This window comes from Macrotis lagotis, chromosome 3 (assembly GCF_037893015.1).
Source record: "Macrotis lagotis isolate mMagLag1 chromosome 3, bilby.v1.9.chrom.fasta, whole genome shotgun sequence".
Classification (NCBI taxonomy): Eukaryota; Metazoa; Chordata; class Mammalia; order Peramelemorphia; family Peramelidae; genus Macrotis; species Macrotis lagotis.
Window position 1 is genome coordinate 304244954 of NC_133660.1, and position 11617 is coordinate 304256570.

Below are 11617 nucleotides of genomic sequence, written 5' to 3' on the forward strand. Positions count from 1 at the left end.
AATATCTTAGCCTATTCCCCCTCTTCTTTTTTTTCTCCCATTCCATTTCCCTTTTTTCTATTGACTCCATTTTTACACCATATTTTATCTTCAAATTCAGCTTTCTCCTGTGCTTCATCTATAAAAGCTCCTTCTACCTGCTCTATTAACTGAGAAGGTTCATATGAGTATTATCAGTGTCATTTTTCTATGCAGGAAAACATGCAGCTCATCATTAATTCCTTCATACATCATTAATTCCTTCATATTTTCCCCCTCTCCTCCAATCTCCATGCTTTACCTGAGTTCTGTATCTGAAAATCAAACTTTCTGTTCAGCTCTGGCCATTCCAACAGGAACATTTGAAATTCCCTTGGTTCATTGAAAGTCCATCTTTTTTCCTGGAAGAGGACATTCATTCTTGCTGGGCAGTTGATTCTTGGCTGCATTCTAAGCTCTTTTGCCTTCCGGCATATTATATCCCAAGCCCTATGAGCTTCCAATGTAGTTGCTGCTAAGTCCTGTGTGATCCTGACTGCAGCTCCACAATATTTGAACTGTGTCCTTCTGGCTGCTTGTAATATTTTCTCTTTGACTTGGTAGTTCTGGAATTTGGCTATAATATTCCTAGGAGTTGTTTTTTTGGGATCTCTTTCTCGAGGGGATCATTGGATCCTCTCCATTTCTATTTTGCCCTCTGCTTCTAAAATATCAAGGCAATTTTCCTGTAGTAATTCTTTGAAAATGGTGTCAAGGCTCTTTTCCTGATCATGACTTTCAGGTATTCCAATAATTTTTAAATTATCTTTCCTGTCTGTTTTCCATATCAGTTGTTTTTTAATGAGATATTTCACATTTTCTTCTAATTTTTCATTTTTTTTTTTGGTTTTGAAGTATTGATTCCTGATTTTTGGTAAATTCATCAATCTCCCTGAATTCTATTCTTTGTCTGAAGGATTTGTTCTCCTCAGAGAGTTTTCTTATCTCTTTTTTCCATCTGGGCCAGTTTTGCTTTTTAAACCATTTTTCTCCTCAATAACTTTTTGAACTATTTTATCCATTTGACCTAAGCTAGTTTTTAGCATGCTATTTCCTTCAACATTTTTTTTTGATTTCCTTGACTAAGCTGCTGACTTCATTTTCATGTTTTTACTGCATCTCTCTCTCTTTTCTTTTCCCAGTTTTTCTTCTAACTCCCTCATTTGATTTTCAAAGTCTTTCTTGTGCTCTGTCATAGCCTGAGCCCAATTTCTGTTTTTCTTGGAGTCTTTAGATGCAGGAGCTTGTGCTTACTCATCTTCAGACTTAGTGTTTTGATCCTTCTTGGGCTCATATGTGAAATATTTCTCAATGGTGTTCCTCTTTTTTCTCTGCTTGCTCATTTTCCCAGCCTGAGCCTGGTTTTGGTTTGCTTCCTGAGTTTTGGGATACTCCCACAAGGGTCTCAGTGTGTGAGGCTCTGTCCTCCCTCCTGGTCTGTGCATGACCATAAGCACCTCCCTCTGCCACAGGGCTGAGGTGGGGCAGGGCCTGCTGTTCTATGGGGGGGGGGGCTAGACTGTGATCAGGATCTGAATGTGGTCAGAGCCCCAGAGTCCTGTTCCAGGGATTGAGCTCTAGTCTCTCTTCACTCCCCTCCCTAGGTTCAATGGGCTCATGCCCTGGGGGCTCCTGCTTACCAGCTCAGCCTGCTTCTGTTCCAGGATCTGGGCTGCTGCAAGAACATGTTCCTTGCTGTCTGCCCTGAGGGCTGGGCTCCACGTGCTCCCTCTGGCAGAGGTCCCCCACTTGTCCCCCAATTTGTGTCTGGTGCTCCTTGGGGTGTAGCTCAGGAGACTCCCCCAGTGCTGTGAGCCATGGCTCCTGGTGCCCTGGGGCTGCCTCTGGGAGCCTGAAGTTCTTTTGCTCCGGTGGGCCACCCCTCAGACCCTGGGGAGCAAGAGCCTTTCTGCTCTTTTCCAGCTTACCTTGAGTAGGAGAAACTTCCTCATTGGGTCCCTCTGTGGGTTCTATCTCTTGAAAGTTTAGTTAGAGTCCTTAGCTTATGAGTTTTATGAGAGAGTGCCTAAGACAAGATCCATTCTTGTCGCCATCTTGGCTCCACCCCTTCCATGGAACTTATAATTTATCTTAGACTGGCAAAATATATCACTCAGTGTTTCTGTGGATTCTGCCCCTCTAAATTTGGGCTAGAGTAATAATTTGGTGGCTTTTGGAGTTTTGGGGGGAAGGATTTCCCAGGAAATACTGTCTTCACTCCACCATCTTGGCTCTTTCCCCTGGCCAAAAGTTTTGAGTTTCCCTCTGCCAACTCCCTCTTGTCATAGGCAACTTAAATATTCAGTATCTGTTAAAGCACTGTGTTAGGTACTAGAGGGGATAGGCTGTAAGAGAAATTGAAAGTAATATCTCATCTAACCCTCATCCTTTTTTAATTATTGAATTTTTTTTTATATCACTCACTTTGGATTAATGGGACAAAAACTTCTCAGATAGATGAAAATAAAGTATAGAGAGGTGTAAAGTTTTCAAAGTACTTTTCTAGAGAGTATCATTTAGGGTTGGGGACATAAAAGAATTCCTAGAGGAGGCTTTGAACGAATAAGGAACATTCCAGAAGAAGGGATTATAGAAAAGGTAGCACTAGACAAGTTTTTTGGAGTGGTGAGGAAGCTCTATATATTATACAGTAAGGAGCATTGTAAAGGAGGCTGGAGAGGTCAGAAGATTAAAGAGCCCAGGGCCCCTAGTGCTTGGCTGGGGTGTCTAAAATTTTTTGGGTGACAGGAAGCCATTAAAGGGGTGGCATGAGTAGCTTTATACTTAAGGAAAGTGGCAACAAGAAAAAGATGGTTGAGAAGACAAAGAATGGGCACAGGAAAGTCCTTTGTTCAGAACTGAGGTAATAATCTTTCCCTCTATATTAGGTGATGCCCACAAAAAAAATCAGAATGGAATCACTAAGTCCTGCTTTTTGTCATATTGTAGAGAATGGAGAAGGGGTGTACTAAATTCTGAAACTGCCTGGCCTTGACCTTTTTTTTTCCCAGCAGGCCTGAGCTCAGCTTTTGAGGGTCTTTAATGCCAATGTCATAAAAATACAGTAGGATTTCTTAGTAGTCAAGGGATTTCAGATAGCAAACCTCAGGCATGTAATACTTAATCTAAGACGGCCTGTATTATAAACCTGACTTAGTTACCCTGGCCTTATTTATAAACCTGGATGTACCAAGTTGTTAAATTCTTAGGTTTCAATTTAATGAGTTTCTGTGGAAGTGCTTCCAAAAAGAACATTAGCAGAATCATTTGCAGACAAATCAGGTTGCTAATCAAATTCTTATGTATACATTTAGGAAGAAAAAAGAAATGTCCTTCATCTAATCAGGATTTATAGATCAAATGTAATAGCTATTTCATTCAAAACAGCTTCTAATTTAATATTTTTGCAAAAACAAAGCTAGGCCTTCCAGTTTATAAACTGCTGAAAAAGGGTTTAGAGATTAATCATATTCTTAAATTTTTCAAGTTTCTTAGTCCGATCATCTAGTAAGAGGCTATTCTCTGGACTGATAGGAAACCCCCCTCCAATGTCCAAAAAGGAAGAATGAACCAGAAATTTTAAGATATAAGCATCTGATGAAATGTAACTTACTCCTCTTGTTTATCATATGACCTAAAAATGTAAATTTATATATACTTATAGATAAGAAAAATGAATGGGGAATATCCTAAATCAAGTCAAATCTTTAAACCTATCATCACAAACCCTTTAGCAATTGTATTATTTTTAGCAAATTATAAACCTTAAACATAAAGATCAACAAAGTTAAAGAACTATTACGTTCTCAAGGTTGTCAATCACTGTTACTGTAATGCCTTTATAAACAAGTTGCACATTATTTCTACCAATCCCTAGATGGAACTTCCTAAAAATACCAAAAATCCTTACTTCTCATATGGATAAGATAAATGTGAAAGGAGGCCAGGAGAATAAGATGAGAGAATAAGATATGGACTCTAAGATACCTTAGAGATTTGCTTTTTATAAACATGGCCCTGTCTTGGACTCCCTTTCCAAGGAGCTCTAATGAATATAGTCAACAGATGAACCTTTTTGAAACCTGGTCTCAGTTAGTGAGATATCAGCATATTACAGGACTGAAGAATGAAAAATGTAACAGTGGCTCAGTTGGAATTCTGATGACGTTGCAAAGACACAAATAAACCTTAGAACATTCAGAGAAAGTATAAAGCATTTTATATTACATTTATAAACTGGATTCTGTGTATCACATCTAATCAAAGCATAATATTATGTGTGCCAGCCTGCAGTTTTAAGGTAGAAATCCATCCAAGGGCTTACTCTTACACATGCTGCCAAATACAGTAAAATCCTATGTATCATGAAAGGCTGAGGAATGGGATTATGGGACAAAGGACTTCAAAGCTGGAAGAACACCAAACTCCAACTCCCTTATCTTAAAAGATGGGGAAATTCAAGGTCAGAAAGCAGAAGTAATATTCATATTCTTATAGTCAAAGTATCAATATGAAAAAACCAGAATCAGTACATATATCCCTGAACTCACAGAAGAATTTTTTCCACTGGGATGATTAACTGAATAATAGCAAACTTTTATCTGGTATAGAATAGGTAACCCAAGAGTGGAGTTGGGGTAACTCCCAACAGTGGAGTAAACATTAGACTAAGAGCTAAATGGAAAATCTGCCATGTGATCTTGGAGGAAATCTTTTTCTCTTTGGACCTCAATTTCTTGATCCATAAAATAAGTGGATTTCAATTTCATGCATATTTGTTCTTTCTTCATACCCAACTTTGGAGGCAAACACTTGGCCTAAATCTATTTATTCCTTCTTAGGGCAAACACTGGATATTAATATATGTAAGTTGAGTCCTTATTACGGTCAAACTTATGAAGGTAGTCAGTATATATTCATATTTGCATAAACACTTATATACATATATATGTATAATCTATAAAAATTTTCAAGGAATTTTTTTTTATCATACATTAAGGGGAGAGCTCAAAAGGAGGGATAGAGTAAAGGTTAATCCTCATAAAATGATGAAGGGCCAAATTCATTTTTTTCAGTATTCTTTCCCACTTTTGAGACTTTATCAGACTCCTTCTCCATCCTCCAACCCATCCTAAATCCTCCATGCTGTTCTAATGGCATTTTTATGGGAGGCAAACAGTTTACACTGTGATAGTGATTTAGTTTGGATATGGCTATTTCATTTCTATAGCAAAGTGGACAGAAATAAGCTAAGTACAACAGTCAACAAAGGAACAGCAAATAAACTAATATAGCTGGATCACATTATATAGAGATGAATTGGAGCATATTTCTTTTCTCCTGGAACTTCTTCAGAACCAGAAGGGGGCATAAATCTAGTCTTTCCTGTCAAGGCCCATTTGAGGAATAATGTAGGACAGGCTGGAACAGCATCATCCAAACTTTGTTGTCTGCGAGGTCACCATTTGGGATGCACAGCTTACAATTGACCCTGAAAGATGTTGTAGAGTGAAATAAGTTGAAGGAGAAATATCTATCTAGATTTTTAATAGAAAGAAAAGATTATTTGTACCTGTCTGTTGTTTTCTGAGAGTTTCCTCTGACCCAAATAGTTATGCTTAAACCCCCAAATGTAAATTCTTTCCAATTGCTCAATGTAACTCCATTGTTAAATGTAAATTCATCAAGATAAGAGCAACCTCAGTCCATCCCTCTATCCTTCCTCGAGTTTCCTGCCTCTCAGTCTTCCAAAGTGGGTACCTGCCTCTCAGTCTTTCAAAGTGGGTTCCTGACTCCAGTCATGAAGTTAGGGGTGGTTATTCTTTAACTCCCCTTTTTTTCTACTCAGAAAGTTCTCAAGATTATAAAAGTTTGGCCCACATTCCCCTCCAAACTGGACCCATTCAAATGTAAGCCCAATCATTTCTTATGGTTTCTTACCTTTCCTTTCTCCCTTTCCCTCAGGCAGTTTTCCTCAACCTTTGTTATATATTCTGACTTTAAGCAACTTGCTGTCACTTCAGATAAACTAAATCAGTGAATGATTTGCTTTCAATTTTGCAAGCCTGTGGATTAAAAAATCTAAGGTATTACATCTTTAAGGCCAGTTGTAAATTTTTAGCTTTCAAGAAATCTGTTTTTTGGGCTCTTTTTCTGGTGGCAGTACCCAATTCCCCATCATAAGATAGATATGGGTGGTAGGAGCACAGTCAGGGAATGAGATGCTTCTTTCAAATAATTCAATATGGGTGCAATAGGGGCAAGTCTGATGCCACCAAGAAATGGGTTCAGGTTTGATGCTGGAACAAATTTAGACCCTAATAGTTCATTGAGCAATTTACAAAGGGACAGTAAGTCTATTCAACAAGGATATTATAGGACAGATATTGGGTAAATGCATGCCACCATCTGAATTCTCCTCATGGAAACTCACCTGAACAAATTGAACTAGATGTGACATCTTCCAAGTTGAAAGGGCATGGAAATCTAGCTGTCTTCTGTGTTGTTGTTTTTGCTTTGTTTTGCTTTGCTTTTAGGAAGCTACTACAAGGAAGAGAAGCAGCTTGAACTCTTCTCTGTCCCTTTCCAATTCTTTCCCACTGTTACAGTCCTTTGCTTCAGGCATTCAAAGAGATTAAAACCTAATGGTGACATTGTTTTGGGGTTGGGAGAAAAGGTTAAAGCTGAGAGAAAATGGTTCTTGTTTTTTGCTTTTTTTTTGCTTGTTTGTTTGTTTTATTTCCCCTGAATTTCTTCGTTCAAAATATGCAGGTAATATTTTACTTTTTAAGTCATTAAAAGTCAATAAAATATTTTATAAGAGTATCATGTCTTATGTACAATTAAAAAATAACTTGTTCAGTAATTTTTAGTCTTGTTTGATTCTTCATGACCCCATTTAAGATTGTTTTTAAGCAGAAATACTGAAGTGGTTTGCCATTTTCTTTTTCAGAGCATTTCACAAATGAGGAAACTAAGGCAAACAAGGGTAAATGACTTGCCCAGAGTCCTATAGTTATGAAGTATCTAAAGCCAGATCTGAACTTAAGAAGATGAGTCTTCCTGATTCCATGCCTTGCACTCTGTCTCCCTATACTACCTAGACGCCTACATAGAAAATAATAATTTTTGACAAATAAATAGACAAAATGGATTCAATTAGTGATTAACAATCCATAATAATAAATTGATTTTTTAAATGTTGCACATTATTCACAAAGCTGATAATACAGGATGGACTATATTCATCATATCATGAACTAGGAGATTTATGAAATAAACTTTCCCACCAAGCTTAATGACTGTATTACAGAAATATGATTTAACCCCCCACCCAAATTAAACTGCAAATTCACTAATATATTAAGATATATTATAGATAATGATTTGATGACAGAACAATAGTTATCAACCATAAAAGAGATTTTATTTTTCTTTCCCTAAGAACACTTAAATTTCAGAAGTGATGACTATCAACAGAGAACACACAATTTTCTTTAATCAGGACTCAATATAAATTTTTCATTCATGGATTTCCTAAGTGTTCTCTACTATTTATTATTATATTATTATTATTATATGATTTGGATATTAGCAAACATCAATTTTAAGAAACTATAAGTTATTTAAAGATAGGGAACATATCTTGTTTATTTTTGTGAGACTTTTAATGTTACAGAGTTCCTAGGTATAATTGATGGTTATATACGCATGGTGACTATTAACTCTTTTTTTTTAATTTTTATTTTTTTTGCAAGGCAAACAGGGTTAAGTGGCTTGCCCAAGGCCACACAGCTAGGCAATTAGTAAGTGTCTGAGACCGGATTTGAACCCAGGTACTCCTGACTCCAGGGCTGGTGCTTTATCCACTGTCCCACATAGATGCCCCGACTATTAACTCTTTATGCTAAATCACTCTGATTATTTTTCTCTTAAAATAATTTTTTCTGTCCACAACTTCCTCACAGCTTTTTTGACTTCAGAATTCCTAAGGGTATATATGAGGGGATTTAGCATTGGAGGCATGACTGTATTAAACAAAGTGACCAGTTTGTCTGCTCTAAATGTGGTGGTTGGACGAATGTACATATAAATGCAGGGGACAAAGAACAGCAATACAGCGACAACATGAGAGCCACAAGTTGAGAGTGCCTTTCGCCTGCCCTCAGCTGACTGAGTTCTCAGGGTGAACAAGATAACAGAGTAGGAAATGACCAGACAGAAGAAAGCAATCAATGAGATCATCCCACTGTTGGCTACCACCATGAGTCCCACTGCATAGGTGTCAGAGCAGGCAAGTTTCAACAATGGGTGGATATCGCAGAAATAGTGGTCAATCACATTGGGTCCACAGAATGGCAGTTGAATGGTAAGGACAATCTGAATGATGGAATGCAGAAATGCTCCAATCCAAATTATCAATACCAAGATCTGGCACTTGCTGCGGTTCATGATGACTGTGTAGTGCAAGGGGCGACAGATGGCCACATAACGGTCATAAGCCATGACCGTGAGCAGGAAGATCTCTGAGCAGCCAAAGAAATGCACAGCAAAGAGTTGAATCATACATCCATTGAAGGAAATGGTTTTCTTCTTTATGAACAAGTCAGTCATCATCTTTGGGGTGGTTGTGGAGGAGTAACAGATATCTACAAAGGACAGATAACTGAGGAAGAAGTACATGGGGGAGGTGAGTTGACCACTGAAATTTACAGTGACCACTATGAGGAGGTTCCCCAGGATGGTCAGGAAGTAAAGCATTAAGAAGAAACCAAAGGCCACTCGCTGCGTCTTCCAACCTTGCAGGATTCCCAAGAAAACAAATTCTGTCACATTGCTTGGTTCTTCCATCTATAGTCTGCTCTATGACTAAATATTGATCCAAACAAACATGTCATTGCAAGAAAGCCACACACACACACACACACACACACACACACACACACACACACACACACACACAGAAATACAAATACACAGTAAACCTCATTGAAGAGAATGAAAAGTACCCAGCATGTAATATATTTACTATTTGCTACATACAAAATACACTATATGAGTTGGAGAAACAATAGAAGATGAAAAAAATCTGCTCTCAAGGAGTTCATGTTATGGAAAGGTATTTTTAATTCTATTGTCCCCTAGTTCCCTCACATGTAATTTGGAGACTTGAATTAAATGACTTCTTATTTGCTTCTATATTGAGATCTAGTTTTGTTCTTATATTCCTGAGAGGGAGAGATGACAATAATTTATATTATCATGCAAGATGATAATTCAAAATTCCATAATTCCATAAAACACATTTATATTTCTCTGAACATACACGGAACAGGATATTTGAATTTACTATGAGTTAGTGTATCACCCATAGGAAGATTATCCTAAATAAATATATGATCATCATGAATCTTGCAGAATCTTGCTTTGATGGCTCCAATAAAGCCTTTTACCAGTCTAAAGATTTCATAAAAATAAGATTTGGGAGAAACAGAGTGACCTATAATTATTTTACTTTATTTCCATTTAAGTATCTGCATATCTACTATTCAGATCTTTTATTTTTCTAAGTGAATCTTGCAACCAAATTATATTGCATTAAGGACCAGTGAAAGGAAATGGTTTGTGGAATCTTCACTAATAAACATTAGGAAACCATGAACCACCCTTGGTAACCTTGGTAACTGAAAGCCAAGGACATTTTAGTCCATTCCTGTGCCAATTAAACTATCCACCAGGACTTAATATCATCCTCTGGTCAACTTACCAACTTACCAACTATGTGACTTTGGACCAATGACTTAACTTCAATGGCCCTTATGTTCCAAATATATAGAATGGAGTTGTAGAAGATATACTCTAAGGTCTTGTCTCAAGTTTCATACTTTTATAAATCTGTAACAAAAATGGAGTCCATGTTGACTCAGTGAAAATGTAGCAACTATATCACATTCACGATATAATACAATTAAAAAGGACGTCAAAGGCAATCTAGTATGTTCTTTCCTTTTTAAGGAAAACTGAGGCCTATGAAGGTTAAATTTTTTGCTTATAATCACAAAGAAAGTAAAAGTGGCAGGATTTGAAGTCATGTGCTCTATCTCTATATGTATTACAGCATCTTTAGTGACCTTATAATTTTAACAAAGACATACTACTTGTTCATTGAACTCAGTCTTCCATCTCTTATTTTTTTTCAGTTTATGGAAGTAATACCTTGTTCCTGGAATGCCTCCATTTCCAATTCTTTAAATCTTTAGATGTCCTCAAGGCTCAACTCAAGAAAGACTTTCCAGGTTCCAGTTCTTTCATTCTTCAAATTACATTGTGGGTACACAGGCTATTCTAACAGCCATGACACAAATCATCTCCAAGTAAGCCACCACCTGGACAGTCTTAGGAGCTGGCATGCCGCCCTGATTGATAAGGTGAGCCCGGAGTCCTTGGGAGACAGAGTCCTTGGGAACTGGACATTCTGCCTCACTGTCCAAGGGCACTAGACACAGCTGTACCTTATCATCACCTCCCTAATGTACCCTCCTACCCTGTAATGCAAGAAGCTGCATATACACATCGCTTGCACCCCCTAACAAATACCTCATTATTCTTTGTTCTACCCCAGAAGACCTAACAGTATATATGTAATAGCTAAGAAATATTAAAATTGAGCTGGAGGCATAAGGCAGTAGTGGCTTGGCTCCTTATTCTCAGCTCCCGTCCTGGAAGGAGGTTGCCGCTGTGGGCCCCAAGGAAGCAAGCCACAACATTACATTATATTTATTTGCTTCAATATTATATTTCCAGGTAGAATGTAAACTTCTAAAAAAGGTGAGGTGGGAGAGACAATAAATAGAGTACAAGACCCAAGTACTTGCCACATACAAGTTGTGTCATCCTCAGGAAGTCACCTATTTCTATATACCTCAGTCTCCCCATATGTAAAATGAAACTAATGATAAAACTTGCATTCCAAGAATATTGTGAGGTTCCAATCAGATAATATTAACAAGATACTTTGCAGTCCTTAAGTTATCATAATCATCATCATTATCAACATCATAGACAGCTAGGTGGCAGCGTGGATAGAATGCTGGGTCTAGAATCAGGAAGGCCTGAGTTCAAATCTGAATACAGTCAGTTTCTAAATGTATGAACCTATGCAGTTTATTTAGCTTGTTTTTCTCACTTTCTTCAACTGTAAAATGAACTGGAAATGGAAATGGCAAACCATTCCAGCATATTTACCAAGAAAAGCCTGAAATGAGAGCATGAAGAATCAGACATGAATAAAAGGCCTAAACTGAAATAACATTAAAAAGAAAATATAATGATCATGAAGATTCTAAGAAATTGCATGCAAAACGTGCTTAATTATAGTTTGTTCAGTTTAATCTTAACTCTTGTCTAACACCATACCAGTATAAAATTTAGCTGCCAATATAACCAGAAATCAATTAATTAGGTTTTGCTATTTGTGACCTGCTAGCTTTTTTATAGCTCCTGAAACAAAACAAAATAACACCCCTAAAAACCTCTTGGTCATTCCTCTACCATGGTGAGAGAGGCAAAGGAAACCTTATCTTCTCAATATCTAGGATCT

At 37.4% G+C, this 11617-nt stretch overlaps 1 protein-coding gene across 1 annotated transcript; it reads right to left on the minus strand.

The window, feature by feature from the left end:
* Positions 1–7938: 7938 nt before the first annotated feature.
* Positions 7939–8868, minus strand: LOC141517098 (olfactory receptor 4S2-like). The gene has a single exon (XM_074228015.1). It carries the CDS (start codon positions 8866–8868, stop codon positions 7939–7941), a length of 930 nt encoding a protein of 309 aa, XP_074084116.1.
* Between the last annotated feature and the right edge of the window lie 2749 nt (positions 8869–11617).